The sequence below is a fragment of the Spermophilus citellus genome, assembly GCF_964194105.1.
Source record: "Spermophilus citellus genome assembly, chromosome: 18".
Taxonomy (NCBI): Eukaryota; Metazoa; Chordata; class Mammalia; order Rodentia; family Sciuridae; genus Spermophilus; species Spermophilus citellus.
Genome location: NC_138200.1, coordinates 58,717,688 through 58,736,661, shown reverse-complemented (window position 1 = coordinate 58,736,661; position 18,974 = coordinate 58,717,688). Strand labels below are relative to the sequence as shown.

At 40.5% G+C, this 18,974-nt stretch overlaps 1 protein-coding gene across 3 annotated transcripts in view; it reads left to right on the top strand.

The window, feature by feature from the left end:
• Positions 1 to 17,230, top strand: part of ADAT1 (adenosine deaminase tRNA specific 1) — a 28,560-nt gene extending 11,330 nt beyond the window's left edge. For 2 of the 3 annotated variants that reach the window (XM_081274528.1, XM_081274529.1), the window contains exons 9-12: positions 204 to 349; positions 846 to 945; positions 11,225 to 11,311; positions 13,795 to 17,230. In XM_081274528.1, coding sequence (XP_081130654.1) covers positions 204 to 349; positions 846 to 945; positions 11,225 to 11,311; positions 13,795 to 13,927 — 466 coding nt within the window. In that variant the 3' untranslated portion in view covers positions 13,928 to 17,230. Of the gene's footprint in view, positions 1 to 203; positions 350 to 845; positions 946 to 11,224; positions 11,312 to 11,459; positions 11,490 to 13,794 lie in introns of all 3 variants that reach the window. The other variant, XM_081274530.1, reaches the window with a different exon arrangement.
• Positions 17,231 to 18,974: the final 1,744 nt, after the last annotated feature.

Genomic DNA, 18,974 nt, shown 5'->3' with positions numbered 1-18,974 from the left:
AATAGGAGGGGCCTTCCTCCACCCATAGGCACTTACCATGTAGATTCTGTTCTGGCACACATTCTGGTCCCCAAGATAACGAACAAGTAGATTCACACATCTCCCAAGGCCTTTGCCTCCCGCTGAGGCTCAGGGATGATGATCAGTCTTTTTCTGGAGAGTTGCACTGCACCTGAACTGAACACATTTTCCTTCATGTTTAGGTGTCAAAATGTCTTGGCTTTACCCAAAGGTTATGGAGTTCAAGAACTGAAAATACAGCAGTCAGATTTACTGTTTGAACAAAGTCGCTGTGCAGTGCAGACAAAAATGGCTGATAATCCCGGTCGACTTGTTCCATGTGGGGCAGGTAAGGGATCCAGGTTGGACTTGCCTAGTATAATTTCTCCCCTGACAGACTAGTCTGGGAGGGTCTGCATCCTCCCAGCTTAAACAGGCAGTTTACCACTCTAGTAGTCAACAGTGGAAATGCCCACACCAGGTTAAGTTTATGGCTGTGTGACCCTGAGCAAATGAGTTACCTCTCCTGGCCTCAGTTTTTTTATCTTCATATTTGAAGAGTATTGTTTATTGTGGTTATTATGAGGACTAAGAAATTCTGTCACGTGCATTTACTCTGTGTCTAGAATGTAATAAATTTTCAATGAAATTATAATTTATTATGATAATGAATCCTGAACCACTTTATACTATCGTACCCTAGAGGCCAGACATCAAAGTAAAATTATTCTCTTTGATATCCAGCTCTCATGGTCATGTAGAGTCAGAGAAATATTTTTATTAAAATTTTCTGGCATTCATTGGAAACAAACCAGTTTTAACCACAGAATTTTACCTTTTTGCAGCTATCAGCTGGGCTGCAGTTCCTGAGCAGCCATTGGATGTTACTGCCAATGGCTTTCCACAGGGAACAACAAAGAAAGGAATTGGAAGTCTTCAGGCCAGGTACAGCATGTTGGGGCATGAAGAGATGGTGACTGTGAACTTACACCTTCACTGAATAATTCCAGAACATTTTCATTGCCACCCCCCGCCCACACCAAGTAAACTTTATCCATTAGCAGTTAGTTACCTGCTCCTTCCTCTCCCTGGCACTTGGAAGCTTAATTCACTTTCTGTCTTCTTGGGTTTGTCTCCTGGACAGTTCATATGAATGGAACTGTACAATATGTCCCCTTTTGTGTGTGGCTTCATTCACATGACTTATTTTCATGGTTCACTCATGTTGTAGCATGTATTAGTACTTCATTTCTTTCTGTGGTTAAAAATATTCCGTTGTATGAATATGCCACTTTTAGCTCATCCATTCATGAATTGATGAGTACTGGGGATGTTTTACTTTACTTTTTGTCTATTGTGAATAATGTAGCTATGCCATTTCACATTCCCACCAACAATGTGAAAGGGAATTCCAGTTGCCCTCCATCCTGTGCAATTCTTATTATTGTCTCCTTTTTATTGTAGCTATTCTACTGAGTGTGAGGTAGTATCTCATTATGGTCTTGATTTACATTTCCCTAATGACTAATGGTGTTGAGCATCTTTTTATGTACTTATTATCCATTTGTTGTAAGCTGCTGCTACTGCTGCTTTTTTTTTTTTTTTTTTTTTTTTGGTACCAGGGATTGAACTCAGGAGCACTCAAGCTCATCCCCAGCCCTATTTTGTATTTTATTTAGAGACACGGTCTCACTGAGTTACTTAGCTGTTGCTGAAGATGGCTTTGAACCTGTGATCCTCCTATCACAGCCTCCTGAGCTGCTGGGATTACAGGCATGTGCCACCGTGCCCAGCAGCTTCTTTTTTGGTCTAGAAATTGAACCCAGAGGCATATAACCACTTAGCCACATCCTCAGCCCTTTTTTTATTTTTTATTTTGAAACAGGATCTCACTAAATTGCTGAGGCTGACTTTGAACTTGGGATCATCTGCCTCAGCCTCCCAAGCTGACATGATTATAAGGTGTGCACCACCACCATGCCTGGCCATTTTTTATCTTCTTAAGACAAAATATTTGTTCCCATTCTTTGCCCACTTTGTTAATTTGTTTATCTTTTTAGTTTGCATTTTAAGCCTGCTTTATATACTATGGATACCAGTCCTTTATCAGATATGTGATTTGCAAATATTTTCTCCAGTTCAGTGAGTTGTCATTTCACTTTATGATCATGTCTTTTAAAGCACAAACATTTAAAATTTTGATGGAATTAACGGTACGTATTTTTTTCTTTGGTTGATTGTGCTTTTGGTGTAATACTTAAGAAACTATTACCTAATCAGATTTCCTCAATGTTTTTTTCTAGTAGTTTGGGGGGTTTTGCTCTTATAGGTTAGAGCCTTTGATCCATCTTGAGTTGATTTTTCTGTGTGGTGGGATATCCTGACCACATGTATGTGCATACCCAGTTGTCCCAGCACCATTTTCTTGGAAAACCTGTTTTTTCCCTAGACAGATTTTTAAAAGAAAAATCCCTCCTTCACTAGGGATTCTGATTTATGTAGGTTGCTGTCGGCCAAGCAACAGCCTTGGTGAAGCTCCCCAGTGATTGGGTTAGCAAAAGGGCATCTGGAAACAGGACTCTGTCTCTTCAGGCTGGCTCTTGCTGAAGTGTAGGGTTTGTAGGCTGCTAGACGTGAGACCCAGGTTTCATCCCTGCAGGTTCATGCCTGTGCCCATGGGGCACCCTTTCTATTGCCTGGCCAATGTAGTCACTCTGCTTTTCCCTCCCTGTGAGCCAGACGTGGTCTGTAAGTAGCTGGGGTGAGAGGGCTTCAAGAGAGAGGCTGCTCCACCACAGGCATTTCTATCTGTTTGGATTGAATTGTCACCAGTGTGACTGCTCTGGAACTCCTACAATTTACAAGTAGTCCTTTTTATTCTAAATCACTTTTCCATTTCTTTGTTATACCTTTTAAAAAGTTGTATTGTAATTGAAGTTCACAGATGGATTTGTTTTTTGTTTTGATGTGCTTATTTACCTGTCTCAAAACAACCCATAAAACCCAACTTGTATTCATTTCTTTAGTGTTTTGTTTTTTAAATTAAAGGTTTTCTCCTCATAGCCACTAAGTGCCAGGGTTCAGACAGCCTACATAGCAGACCCTGCCTATCCCTAGAAACCTAGGCTGTTGAACTGGAATCTTTTTCTTTCTTTTTTTTTTTTTGTGTGTGTGTGTGGTGCTGGGGATTGAACTCAGGGCCTTGTGCATGTGAGGTGTGACTCTACCAACTGAGCTATATCCCCAGCTGAAATTTTTTTAAATATTTTTTTAGCTGTAGATGGACATAATTTTTGTTTGTTTATTTTTATGTGGTGCTGAGGATCCAACCAAGGGCCTCACATGTGCTAGGCAGGTGCTCTACCACTGAGCCCCAGCTGAAATTTTTTGGAGTAAAGATATTTAGACCACTTTTTCCCCAGGGGAGTTCCTGGTTTCAGGAACTTTTTATACTTTTCAGGGAACCAGCTCTGAGCATAGAGCAGGATGTGTGAGCAGAGTGGGTCATGAGGGACAGGACCACAGGTTTCCTGCTGATCTCTGTGTCTGTTGTCAGTGACAGCCTTGCATCTCCTCATGTTGGCCCCACCCAGCTGAGTGTGGCTTCCTTTTGCTGCTTTGCTCAGGAAACAAACAAACAAAAAAAAATTGTTCTTCTTTTCTGTGAGTCTAAAACCTTTAACCTGAAGAACCCCCTCAAATACCACTGCCTTCTGGCTCAAAATCTGTCTTTCTTAAGATTCCTATGGTGCTTTTCTGCAGAATGTCCCAGTATGCCAGTGTTACCTGTATGATTGAGAATGCCTCATGTTCTGATCCTGCCTCTGTCTCCCAACTGTCTGGGTCATTTGAGGCAAATCCAGTTGCTCTCTGGGCCTCAGTGTATTCGTATCTGTAAAATGAGGATAGACGATCTGAGGCCTAACATATTGTGGATGTCTCTCCATTTAGAAGGCAAACTCCAAGCAGGGAGGAAGTATAAAAAGAGGAGAAGCTTTGGGATTGAAAAGATCAATGTTTAATTACTGACTTTCTTTCTCCCCAGTGATATGGACTTGAGCAAATTATTCGATCTTTCTGAACTTGTTTCCCCAACTATGAAGCAAATTAGCTGCTAGTATCTATCCCACAGGAATAATGTGAAATTGAGTAAGATGGAGTACATTAGACTGCAGTTTTTGTCAAAATCAGTTTCCCTTTTAGTCATCAGATGAAGCTTTATATCATTATAACGCATGAAGGAAGCAGAGTTGCCTTTATTCTAAGACCAACAGCTGCTTCAGAGAAAGATTTTCTCATTGCTCATCCCTGAGTGCCAGCATTGTGGGACCACCTTCTGTGGAACTACAGGGAATAGAAATCCTAATGGGTTTAGAGATAATGTGGTAGACTAGTGTAACATTAGAAGGAAATATTTAAATCTTTGTGTATTTTTACCAATAATGGGATAATAATAGGAAGTAGATAAGGTCTCATTTTTTTCGTTGCAGATGGACACAATATCTTTTTTGGGGGGGGGGCTGGGGATGTGGCTCAAGCGGTAGCGAGCTTGCCTGGCATGCATGCGGCCCGGGTTCGATCCTCAGCACCACATACCAACAAAGATGTTGTGTCCGCCGAGAACTAAAAAAAAATAAATATTAAAAATTCTCTCTCTCTCTCTCTCTCTCCTCTCTCACTCTCTTTAAAAAAAAATATCTTTTTTTATTTTTATGTGGTGCTGAGGATCGAACCCAGTGCCTCACATGTGCAAGGCAAGTGTTCTGCCTCCGAGCTAAAGCCCCAGCCCAAGATCTCATTTTTAAGAAGCTTAATTTTACTCTGCCTTTCTTTGCCCTGAAGAGACAAATTCTCTTCCCATGCCAGTAGAGAGTATCCTGGAGAGATCATTATAGGGTTTGTTGACTCATAAGAGCACGAGGGACTTTTAGAAAAATCCAAGTGTGTCTGAGTATGCTAGTAAAGAGAGTGCTATATTTAAAATGTCAGTTTGAATTCACAAGCTGCTTAAAATTATATATGTATGTGTAGTTTTCCTTGCTCTTTTTTCTGGTACCAACTAGTGATTTTAAACAATTCACAAGGAAGAACCTAATACTTCAGAGTGTTATCCTCCTTGCCAAAAGGACCCAGGGCTCCCTGCAGAGCAGCAGCTAACAGCCACCTAGAAATTATCAGCCTCTTTGGATAATCTCAGTAGCTTTGTTGAGCAGGTCTCTCTCTGACTTACCAGTGCAGTCACTGTGTTCTGCTGTTGAATAGGGCTTGAGAAAAGGCTTGCTTCTTTGTGGAGAGAGCTCTCCAGCAGAGGAAAGGTTCCCAGCATTCCCAATTTACCTTATTTTATTTTTTTCCAGTGTTGGCGATCAAATCCAGGGTTTTACACATACTTGGCAGTCACTACCACTGAGCTATCCTCCCATACTCCCAATCTATCTTTATAGATGTAACATCTTTTTTTTTTTTTTTAAGAGAGAGGAGAGAGAGAGAGAGAGAGAGAGAGAATTTTTTAATATTTATTTTTTAGTTTTTCGGCGGACACAACATTTTTTTGTTTGTTTGTATGTGGTGCTGAGGATCGAACCCAGGCTGCACGCATGCCAGGCGAGCGTGCTACCGCTTGAGCCACATCCCCAGCCCCAAGATGTAACATCTTAACAATACTGATAAGGTGACCTAGGCTAAAAGTGTTCTTCTGGAAAGCAGAGTGTTGAAAACTTACATAGATCTACTCTCAAGATATGTACAGTAAGACTTAAAAGTTAAGCTATCTAGCACAATGACTTCTTCAGTAAGTCTGGAGGCCTTGACATTCCACTGCCATCAGAGTGGTAAATAGAATTCAGTAGGTCTTTTTCCAGTGAGATTTAGGAGGCATGTTGAACCTTGATGTGGATCTGTTTTCCAGGCTACAGATCATACACGGTAGGTTACTAAGGCTCTTGTTATTGTGACTGAAAGGCCTCAACATATTTCACTAATACTCAGTAATAATTTAATAAATTGTTCTCTGATATTTGATCATTGGTGATTACTGGGTAGTGTGGACTCACCTATTAATATATCAAAAGGAAATATGAGCATCCTGGATAGCATATTAGTTTATTTTTTTATGTTCCTTCTTTGTTGATTCTCTGTGGTATGGGCAGAAGAAATATTGAGTCTATAAGACTTTCTAGACTTTTGATCAATAAAATGTACTGTCCTGTTACCAAAAATGGTGTGGAGTCTCAAATCTGAAAATGAAATCTTGATTCTAGCTAATGAGGAACATAGCTGGGCATCCTTTTATCTACTTGAGAGCATATGTACAGTAAGACTTAAAAGTTATTGGGCTGGGGATGTGGCTCAAGTGGTAGCGCGCTCGCCTGGCATGTGTGCGGCCCGGGTTCTATCCTCAGCACCACATACCAACAAAGATGTTGTGTCTGCCGAGAACTAAAAAATAAATATTTAAAAAAATTCTCTCTCTCTCTCTCTCCTCTCTCACTCTCTCTTTAAAAAAAAAAAAAAAAAAAAAGACTTAAAAGTTATTCATTTTCAGGCTGGGGTTGTGGCTCAGCAGTAGAGCCCTCTACCTAGCACATGCAAGACCCTGGATTCCATCATCAGCACCACATAAAAATAAACAAGTAAAATAAATGTATTGTGTCCAACTACAACTAAAAAATAAATATATTTTTTAAAAAGTTATTTGTTTTCATCTGGGATAAGTTAGCCTAGATACATAATACTAGCTGTATTCAAAAATAAATAAATAAATAAATCCTAAATCTTCCCTCTTTGAGGATCGTGAACTCTCCTGGCTTTCTTTATGCTTAATGTTTCTATTAGCAATGAACATTATTCTCTTGCTCCATTTTTATGCTCAGGTCATTCAGGGAGCCCCATTTCTTTGTCTTGAAAGAGATGTTCCCTGCTCCCAGAATACAGGATCCACTCTCCCTTGTGCACTTCTGTGGATGGTAACATCAGGATCTAAAATCCATAGAGGAATGATGCGTGTTTCATGCTGTTCCTGTGGTGTCAGCTTAATGTAGCCAGTTTGTTCTTCAATGAGTGCATCAGGCAAATGTTTTTAAAGCTGAAAATCTTGATTAAAATGAATTGTTTGGTTGCTTTTTAGTTAATAGCAAAATTATATACACATTTATACTTAAAACTACTAGATAAATGAAAGATACAACGTTATAGTTGCCTTTGGGCCCACCCTTTGGATATATTTTCTCCAATGTTTAACAGATCACTTTTTTCTTGAGTAATAATTTCTGAATAAAACTTAGTTCAGCTGCACTTGACTAATGTAGCTAATATAAACTCCAAGGACTTAGTTGTATAGCTTAAGCATTAGTTCCAGGGAATTAATATTTCAGTCTGACAGTTCTTAATTTATGGCAGCTTTAACTATAGAACCTTATTTGTGGTTTTAGCTCTTGATGGATAAATTTTTTTATTAAAAATAAAGAATTCAGTTCTTTATTAAATGGTGGGAGAAAATATAAGTATTTTGAGATAATAGGGTGTTTTTTGTTGTGTTTTGTTTTTGGTCCAGTATCTTTGTGGTGCACCTGCAGTGATCCAGTGTATGATTATATATTAAAGATTCCTGTATGCAATAAAAAAAACTTCCTGTCGTGAGCAATTTAGAAAGACTCTGTCTCAAAATAAAAAATAAAAGAAGGGCTGGAGATGCAGCTCAGTGGTAAAGCACCCCTGGGCTCAATCCTTAGTACCATTAAAAAAGAAAATAACTGGGCTGGGTTGTGGCTTAGTGGTAGAGTGCTTGCCTAGCATGTGTGAGGCACTGGGTTCAATTCTCGGCACCACCTATAAATAAATGAATAAAATAAAGATCCATCAACATCTAAAAAAATTTAAAAATAGATAAATAAATAAAAATTTTTAAAAAAGAACCTCCTGTCAAACAGACTCATTTTATTCTTTGTAGAAGTAGAAACTACAGTTATTTTATTTGAATTTTATGCCTTAAGTGAACACTTACGTCAAATCGAGGGATCCTATATATGTGAATCTGTTATGGCCATCTGTTCTGTTCCATTGTTCTGCTTATCCTCATACCAAAATCATTCTCTTCACCCTGGCTTTATAATAAGACAATTTATGTTAGAGCTACTCTCCTTGGCATGTCTTTGAAGAGTGCCTTTTGTTGTTTTGTTTTGTTTTGTTTTTTGGTACCAGGGGCGCTCTACCACTGCATTACATAGCCCCAGCCCTTTTTAGTTTTGAGGCAGGGTCTTGCTAAATTGCTGAGGCTGGCCTTGAACTTGGGATCCTCTTGCCTCAGCCTCCTAAGCTCCTAGGATTACAGGCCTGCACCACCACACCCAGCTGGACCTTTAAATTTAAAGGAAAATTGTCTTCTTTCGGTATTGTCTTCCAAACAGGGAATATGGTATATCTGTCTATAGCACTGGTGCCTCAGATTTATAACAGGTAGTTTGAGTATCCACTTATTTAGATTGTCTTAGATTTTTTTTTTAATATTTCTTTATTTTTTAGGTGTAGATGGACACGACACAATGCTTTTATTTTTATGTGGTGCTGAGAATCGAACCCGGGTCCCGCCCGGTCGAGGCGAGCGCTCTACCACTGAGCCACAATCCTAGCCCCTGTCTTAGATATTTTTCAGTAAAGTGTTTTTGATTCTATAATATTTTTTATTGATAGTTGCAACCCAAGAAGAAAATTTTTTATAGAATTATTCCATCACTTAACATACTATTGGCTGTTTTATAGTCTCAATGAATTTTTATTATTTTCTTTATATAAATATCTCACATCTTTTATTAGATTTATGCCATGAATGTACATTAGTTATATGTTGCTGTATAACAAATTGCTGCAAAAATAGCAGCTTACTTTGCATAAATCCTAGCAACTTGGGACGCTGAGGCAGGAAAATTGCAAGTTCAAAGCCGGCCTCTGCAATTTAGCAAGGCCCTAAGCAAGATAGCAAGACCCTGTCTCAAAATTAAAAATAAAAATGGCTGGGAAAGTGGTTCAGTGGTTTGGCATCCCTAGGTTCAATCCCTAATGCCAAAAGAAAAATAGCTTAAAACAACAACAAATAGTTATTATTTATTTCACAATTTCCAACAGATCAGGCTCAGCTGCTGGCAGGGGAGTGGTGCCACTTGATGGTGGCTGCCTACTCCACAAAAGTGATCCACTAGAGCAAGGCAGAAGTCACGGTGACTTTTATGATCTAACCTGAGAAGTCACACTCCACCACGATATCCTAATGATTATGTACAGGTCAGGCCCATTTCCCTGTAGGAGGGGATTGCACAAAGGTACAAATACCAAGAAGCAGGAATCACTGGGGACCATTTTGCAGGTTGACTACCCTAGGTGCTATTTTAAGTAGTTTATTTTTATCTCATTTTCTGGTCATTGCTTTTGTAATCTTTTTCCTTTTTGTGGCATTTAATGCTTGAATCTAGTAATCTTATTAACTTATTATTCTACTAATTTGGGAATTCTTTTGGAATTTTCTAAGATAGTCTTCTCTAGATAGTGTTCCCTTTCCAATCTTCTACTCCTTTTATTTACTTTTCTTAACTGCACTAACTAGAACTGACAAACATAATGTCACAGTCATCTGCAAATAATGATTTTATTTCTTAATCTTTTTGTTTGTTGGTTTGTTTTGTGCTGAGGAGTAAACATGGGTCTTCATGAATGCTAAGCAGTTGCTCTACTACTGAGCTACACCCTCAGGCCTTTTCCTACATTTATTTTATCTTGTTTTGCTGACTACAGCCTTCTAGCAATGTTGAATAAAAACAGGGATAGAATCTTGTCTTATTCATGGTTTTTTTTTTAATGTTTTAGTTGTAGATGGACACAATACCTTTATTTGATTGATTTTTTTTTTTAATGCGGTGCTAAGGATCGAACACAGTGCTTCCATATAGGCAGGCGCTCTACCACTGAGCTACAACCCCAGCCCTTCCTTATTCATGATTTTAAGGACATTTATGAGTTTTTAATAGACATCCTTAAGAACTTCATATTTTTCCTATTCCTAGTTTGATAAAAAGTTTTAAATCATTCAGTGGATATTGAATTCTATCAAATGTTTTTTCTGCATGTTTCTCATGTTATTTTTCTCCTTTAATCTGTTAAGGGGAGTTCCTTTGTTTTTTGTTTAGTTTTCATGTTGAAGCAGTCTTATGTTTCGGAGTACTAGCAGCCACTTCAGCATAGTTCAGGCCGAGGGACAGCACCAGGTGAGGGCTCAAGGTTCCCTGTAAGCAGTGATTCCTGAAGTGGGCCAGGTTCCAGCCAGGCACGGAAGCTCTTGGCAGAATGTGTGATTCTCCATTTCATACATACCAGTTGTGCGTCCAAGCTGAGAGTATGATTTGCTAGAACAATGCAGAGTACAGCATATAAGGATGCGACTGTACACTGTTGCGCATCAGTGTTTCCCCATTTGTAAAAGCATCTCATATATTGTGCATATGAGGGAAAAGAAAACAACACACAACAGTCAAGGCACATCTGGCATGGATGAGCAGCAGTCAAGAAGGCCCACGTGGGGTTGTAAGCAGTCACTCACTCACTCTTTAAGTATTAACAGTCTGACATCTGTCCAGAAGTTTGTTGTCTGGGAGCAGTGGCTTGGCCTCTAGAAGCCCAGAATGCCTATAGACTCTGTTTCGGGTGGCTGCTCCAAATGAACTTAGAACTACAGTTCACACAAGGAACAACACTCACATCTCTTGAGTTTTCCACCTCTTGTAAACCATATTACTGACACAGACAAGCTGCTTTAAAAGGAGTAGCTACTGGACAACATAACAGGTTCCCATCTCAAAAGGAAAAAAATTGGGGGGAGCTGGGGTGTAGCTCAGAATATCTGCTTAGCATGCTTAAGGCCCTGGGTTTGATCCCTAGCATATTAAAAAAAAAAAAAAGAAGAAGAAGAAAGAAGGTAACCAGGTGTGTCTTAGGAACTCTCTCAGTGTACTCCATTGAGTATGTTACCTTAATGATTCCCGTGCTAATGACATTTCTTAAACTGAGTCATTTTTTGTACTTCAACCTGATCAGACATCCCAAGTCTAGATTTTCTCCTTGCCAAGTACGGACAGAAGGGGGCTCTGATACTTCCAAACCTAAATACCATGTAAGGCCTATATCTCTGAATAGGGGCCTAGTACATAAGCAATCATCTGTGCCTTCTTTTTCTGAGCAGATCCCGAATCAGCAAAGTGGAACTCTTCAGATCATTCCAGAAGCTGCTGAGCAGCATTTCAGAAGACAAGTGGCCAGACTCCCTCAGGTGACGCTGTTGACCCACATTTTTCATGTTTGGGAACATTTCTGTTTTGGTTTGGGCTTGTGAACAGCAGGAAGCTTTGGCAAGAATGGCGGTTCAGCAAGCCAGTTGGGCACTTAATTATTGACCACATGTTCTTCTGTACCCACAGCTCTGCCTGCAGAGAATGGGAATTTGGAAGGTTTGTGTCTGGTCTTGCTGAAGTGAACAAGGGGGACATTCTTGAGTCTTAAGTCATAGAAACAAAAGCGATTTTTTTGCAGTGACCACAAACATAAAACAGGTGATAGAGATGTGGGGGTTTTTTTGTTTTGTTTTGTTTTGTTTTTGGTGATGTTTGGTAGAGATTGAAGCTAGGGCTAGGTAGGTGCTATACTGCTCTAGAAGATTTTGCACCATAGCTGTTTTCAGGAGCACAGTGCACAGGTAAAGTTTCAGGTTGTCATATATATGGATCCCCACCCCTTAACTGTAGGAAATTGATCAAACAACTGAAATCAATGTCTGCTAAAAGAAGAACTTTTATGGGCTAGGATTGTGGCTCAGCAGTAGAGTGCTTGCCCAGCACGTGTGAGGCCCTGAGTTTGATCCTCAGCACCACATAAAAATAAATAAACAAAGGTATTGTGTCCAGCTACAACTAAAAATGATATTTAAAAAAAAAAAAAAAGCAACTTTTCTCTGTGCTGTGACCAACAAACAACTTGGGTCTCCTCAGATCTTGCCAAAGAACAAAAGAGTAAAAACAGGATAAAAGTGAATTAATGAGACATGAACCTCTGCTTCTTTGGCCATAAGAGGAGTAGTTTCATTAATTATGTCATAAGATAGTTGAGAATATGTGAAATATTGCCTGTAAACCACCTGACCAAGACCTAGCTTATTATTGGGTTTTTATAACTGGTAACTAATTGTATTTGATAAAAATATTCTATGAGATACACACTAAAGAAATCATTAGTGCTGTGGTTGTGGCTTACTGGTAGAGCACTTGCCTAATGTGTGAAACACTGGGTTCTATCCTCAGTACCACATAAAAAATAAATAAACAAAATAAGGGTATTGTGTTCATATGTAACTAAAAATATTTAAAAAAAAAACATTATTCATATACTTATTAAAGAGGCTAAGAAAGACCATTTAGGAGGGACTGCTATGGTGGAATATAGACTGGGCTCAACCGCAAATACAAGGACAAGTAGAGACTTAAAGCCAAGGAGCAGGGGAAGGGATCAGTGGATGGAAATTACTAAGCAGAAACAACAAGACTAGTTAGGGGGAGTCTTCCTGGGCCTAACACACAGGAAGTCTTGCTGAAGGTAAGCCAGGGTGATGAGATACCAAGAGTGGGGTAAAGAGTTTAATTTTGGCGGTGATCCAATAGCAAGGGTGGTGGGAGATTTTTTTCGCTAAACTGACCCAGCAAAATTCTTGCTTAGAGGGCTAAGGGCAAAGCCTAATGTCAAGGCCAGTCAAAAAAAGAACTCAAAGGATCCTGACTCAGTTAGGTCAAAGAGTCTATCAGGCCAAATGCATTGCTGCAAACCTATAATCCCAGGAGGGGCAAGCAGATTGGAAGTTTAAAGACAGCCTGGGCAATTTAGTGAGACTGTCTTAAAATTTTAGAAAATTTTAGCTGGGTGCAGTAGTGCACGCCTGTAATCCCAGCAGCTCAAGAGGCTGAAACAGGAGAATTGAGTTCAAAGCCAGCCTCAGTAACAGCGAGGTGCTAAGCAACTCAGTGAGACCCTGTCTCTAAATAAAATATAAAATGTGGTTCAGTGGTCGAGTGCCCCTGAGTTCAATCCCTGGTACCAAAAAAAAAAAAAAAAAAAAAAAAAAAAATTTTTTTTTTAGAAAATTCTTTAGCAGTCAGAGGTGGCTAAGGGATTTGGGAAGAATGTTGTCTGGCAATATATAGGAAAATATGTATATGATAGGAGTTTTCCTTTTACAATAGTGGGGACTGAACCCAGGACTTCCTGCATGCTAAGGGAGCACTCTGCCACTGAGCTACATTTCCAGCCTTTTTCATATTTGAGACAGGGTCTCACTAGGTTACCCAGACTGGCCTCAAACTTGCCATCCTCCTGCCTCAGCCACCTGAGTAGCTGGGATGACAGATGTGTGCCACTACCCAAACAATGGAAAATTCTTTGTAAGGAAAAAGGTAGCCAAGAAGTTTCTAATCTTTAGAGCCTCTGGTAGAAAACTTTAAACAAAAACAAACTTAGTTATTCTGCCTTTATCTGATTCTACCAGAACCATACAAAACTAGTATTCTATTATTCTGTTCGTTTTTACTGTTTTAGCCCATGTTGCTTTTATATGAATTCTCTACAAAGAAGACAGTTGCTCTGGGGAAGTACAGTGACATCCTTCTGTTTCTGGTCTGTCAGTACAATTTCTCCAGCTACTTGCTCAGGTGTCTTGGGCCCCAAGGGTGAGTGGTTCCATGAGAACCTGTGTTGGTATGTGTGCATTAGGTTGCAGAAGTTGGACACCTACCAGGAGCATAAGGAGGCTGCATCTGCTTACCAGGAAGCCTGGAGCGCACTCCGGAAGCAAGCCTTTGCATCCTGGATCAGAAACCCACCAGACTATCACCAGTTTAAATGAGAAAGAGAAGTTTTTAGAAGATCCGCTGGTAGCAGGACTCTTCATGTTGACTGCCTCTTCCTTCATGCAGGATAATCCTTAAGCTTTTCTAATGGCTAAATTAAAAAAAAAAAAAAAAAAAAAAAAAAAAAAACCCTCCTCCCAGAGGACTGTACCTCATTTTTGTATAATGTAGCTGGAATCCAGAACATAGCAGTCTGTACTTGACTGAGAGCTGAAGAAGCTCTTTGCTAAAATGGCATCTCACTGATGACCTGGGCATCTGAGTTCCATTGTATTTTATTGCTTTTCTACAATTCAAAATTAGAGTTTGGAACATGACGCTATAAAATCACTCTCCAGCAGCTCAGTTTTATGTGTTTCTACATTGATTCAGCAAGTATTTATTGGACTGAAATGATGTGTAATATCTGAAGCCTTACAGCTCGTCAGGCTTAGAGAACATGAATTTTGTATCCCCAGCCTCTCTACCTCTGGGGAGCCATCCTTTTCTCAGGCCTCAGCAGTCAGGCTTGGTTGAGGCTAACTGGACTTCCGGCTCAGGAATGTGAGCCTGCTCTGGACGGCCCTGTTTTCAGCACTGTCAAGAAAGATTCTCTTTTGGTCAGAGGTGTGAGGGCCACATAGTCTTGGAACTGTGGTGGCCGACTTTTCCTACCAAGTAGAGACAGCCAGGGGAGGAGGAAAGCAGCCAGGAGGACCAAGCTCTAGGGACATGATTTGGATGCCTAAAGCTAGCAGCCACCCTGGACCTCAGTTAAGTGGCACAGATTCCTATTGTTTTGATTAGGCCTCTTGGCATTGGTTTTCTGACAGCTAAGAGTTCTGTCTAAAAGGCCATAAGTCCCTATAGTAAATCAGCAACAGACCTAGCAACCAATCCTGTTGGACTAACATCTAATATTAGCTCTCAACTTCTTCTCACCTTTAATAACATTGGACTGAAAATAACAGCTCTCCATGTTGGAGTCACTCAAGGTTGGCATTCTTAATAATTTTAAATATTTCTTAATAACAGCTTTATTGAGCTATAGTTCACATACCATAAAATTCACCTACTTAAAGTATACAAGTTAGTGATTTTTAGAATATCCACAGTTACACAGCCATCAACTGTAGAACATTTTCATCACCCCTATAAAAAAACTTCATGTTAGTTTTCAAGGACTTTCTTAGTAAAGTACCTACCACAAGCTGCATGGCTCTAACACAATAGAAATAATTCTGTCATTTCTGAAATCTAGAAATCCAAAATCAAGGTGTCAAAATTGAATGGGACTGGGCATGGTGGCACATGCCTGTAATCCTAGTGGCTCAGGTAGCTGAGACAGAAGGATTGTGAGCTCAAAGCCAGCCTCAGCCAAAGCAAGGTGCCAAGCAACGAGTAAGGCCCTGTCTCTAGATAAAATACAAAAATAGGACTGGGGATGTGGCTCAGCGACCAGGTGCCCCTGAGTTCAATCCCCCGTACCCCTACCCAAAAATAAAAAAATTGAATGGGACTTATGTTCCCTCTAAACCTAGGAAGGATCCTTCCCTGCTTCTTCCTTGGCACTGCTGGCTCGCAACAGTCCTTGGCCGTCCTTGGCCTAGCTACTTTACTCCAGTTTCTGCCTCGGTCTTCGCCTGCCCTCTTCCCTTTGTATACCTCTGTCTTTACTTGGCCCTGTAAGAACTCCAGTCATGTGAATTAGGGCCCATCCTAATTCACTCTGATGTCAGTGAACTACATCTGCAAAGACCTTATTTCCAAACAGAGTCAAATTCTGAGGTTCCAGATGGATGTGAAATTTGTGGGGGGATACTGTTCAACCTAGTATAATACCTATTAGCAGCCTGTCCTCATTTTTTCTCAACTCCCCAGCCCTATGGCAACCAATAATCTATTTTCTGTCTGTGATTTTGCCTGTTCCGAACATTACATGTAAATGGAATAAAACAACATGTGGTCTTTTGTGACTGGCTTCTTTCATTTAGCATAATGTTTTCAAGATTCATGTTGTAGTATGAATCAGTACTTTATTCCTTTTTATAAAATGTTTAGTTGTATGGATATATAATGTTTTTTTAAATTAGATCATTATTTGATGGACATTTGGATCATTTCTACTTTTGGCTCTTGTGAATAGTGCTTCTGTAAACATTCATGGACAAGTTTTGTTTGTTTGTTTTTGGTACCAGGGTTTGAACTCAGGGGTACTTAACCACTGAGCCACATCCCCAGCCCTATTTTGTATTGTATTTAGAGACAGGGTCTCACTGAGTTAGTTGCTTAGCAACTCACAGTTGTTGAGGCTGGCTTTGAACTCTTGATTCTCCTGTCTCAGCCTCCCAAGCCACTGGGATTACAGGTGTGCACCACTGTACCCGGCTCATAGATAAGTTTTTGTGTGAATATATATTCTTAATCTTTTTAATTATAGGAGAAATACTTTTTTTTTTTTTCATACTGGGGATTGAACCCAGGGCCTTGTGCATGCAAGGCAAGCACTCTATCAATTGTCCCCAGCCCAGGAGTAATACATTTTTGACACAATAAATCTTTTTTTTTTTTTACAATAAATCATAATTGAATTTTTTTCCATAATAAATCATTTTAGATAGCTAGTAAGAAAGGAAAAAAACACCACTACCTGAAGGCTAGGCTCTGCAGTATTCTGCTTTAATCCGGGGGATTCTTTTTCCTGACAGCAAACCCACACTATAACAGCAGGTAGGACACCTGGGCAGGAGCTTTTACCCACCGTCCTTTTTTTTTTGTACCAGGGATTGTACCCAGGGGCACTTAACCACTGGGCCATATCCTCAGCCCCCTTTTTTTGAGACGGTCTCGCTAAGTTGCTTAAGGCCTTGCTAAATTGGTGAGACTATTCTTGAACTTGTGATCCTCCTGACTCCTAATTTGCTGGGATTACAGGAGTATGCTATCACACCTGGCCAGAAACTTTTAAAGAGGCACATATAGAATAGTGTGATGGGTCCCCAAGAATGTATTACTCAGACTTAACAAACATCCACTATAGGCTAATGGCAGAATACCTAAGACAGGCCACCTATCTCTGAGGCCTCCATGTCTGGCAATGGCATTAGGCAAGCACAGGCATAATGTCCATATGGGAAAAAGCTCAAAGGACAACACACTGTTTATTGTTATGAGTATTGATTTGTCCAAATTAGGTTCAAAACAAGGCCTACCCAGGGTATTTGATATGTCTTTTAAAGAATCCATAACTCGGGCTGGGGATGTGGCTCAAGCGGTAGCGCGCTTGCCTGGCATGTGTGCGGCCCGGGTTCGATCCTCAGCACCACATACCAACAAAGATGCTGTGTCCGCTGATAACTAAAAAATATTAAAATTCTCTCTCTCTCTCTCCCTCTCTCTCAAAAAAAAAAGAATCCATAACTCTATATCTTCCTTTTTCTGTATCGAAAAATGGGTTATTGTCTTGTAAATTTTCCCATGTTTTGATTTGGTTGCTTATTTCTTCAGGTTCCTCTTGCTGCCATATTTCCTGTACATTTGCAGTTATATGTAGAGACTTAATTATAATGATCCAGGGTCAGCTGATTCAATGTGAACACTTTGTAGGTGATTCTGTCAAAAGGACCTTCATATGTGGTGGTCACCCTTTCTGTGGGGTCAGTTGATCTCTCCCACCACCCTCTCACCTTTGATTGTTAGCAGCTGTGTCAGGGATCTCTAAGATTACCCTCAGGTTCCATGATTCACTGGATGTATTTACAGAACCAGAAAAGCTGTTAGACTCAGTATTCCTTCTTACTGTAGAGAAAGAGTACAGATTAAAGTCAGCGAAAGGAAAAGCACATGAGTGAAGTCTAAGAGAAAACACACCCAGTCTTCTGATTGTCCCCCCTGTATTAACCCTGTGTTTCTGATGCTTTGTCATGGAGGGGAGGAGGGACTTGGCTGGCTGACCCTGAAGATACTGCCCTCCCAGGGCAAGCTAGCTGTTTCCTACAGAGTGAGTGCATGCTTTGATATGACACAAGCAATCTGAGCCATACCCCAGCCATCTCCTTTATGGGACTCACACTCTGAGCCCCTATGCTTCTGCCCTGATACTCATGGTCAGGTGTTAGGAAACCGGGACAAGCCAGCTATAGTTGCCTCCAATGGCCTGTGCATTGAAGGCTGGATTCCCAGCTTGACCCCGGAGGAGGGTGGTGAGACCTTGAGGAGGAGGAGCCTAGTGGGAAGTCTTCAGTCACTGGAGATGTGCCCTCAAAGGGGGCAGTGGGACTCCAGCCCCTTGCTCTCCCTTTTTACTTCTCAGCTGTCACAAGTGAGCAGTTTACCACATCCTCACTGCCATGATGTACTTCCTTACCACAGACCCAAAAGCAGCAGAGCCAGCAGACCCTGGACTAAAGCTTTCAAAACTGTAAACCAAAAGACTGCCCTTCTCAGGGCAAGCTAGCCTCTCCTGTTTTTAAGTTGGTCATTTCAGGAATTTTGTCACAGTGACAGAAAGCTAACACAAGCCCATAGCACCAGAGCCTGCTTACTCGGCCTTGTCCCCTCCCTTCCAATGGAAACCATAATAAAGGCTCTCACCCACTTTATCCCTCACACCCTCTGCCTCCTAACTGACCCTGGTACTTCCCTCCGTGGCTCTTGTGGCACGCCTTACCCTCCTCCTTACATCTGTGAGTGTAGTGAGCTCTCTTGTGAGTGGCAGTCATCTCCTGTTCTTTGGCCTCACTATACCTGAATAATAATAATACAGTTTATATTTTCAAACACTATCCCAGTGTTAGGCACGTGGACAGTGACCAAATCTCCTAGCAATGATATGTGATAGTACAAGTGTGGCCAATTATGGAAGATCATCTGAGCTTTGGATGCTGCTAACATCCTATGAAGCATCCTATGACTGCCCCCCACTCGCCCCAGATTACCAGGATCAAAATCAGTAGTGCGGAAGTTGAGAAACCCTCCTCAGGCAATGGTATTTTCAAGTCAATAGTTCCTCTCTCTAGATATTGCTCCAAATCTACACACAGTTAATGTTATTTCATTTTGCTT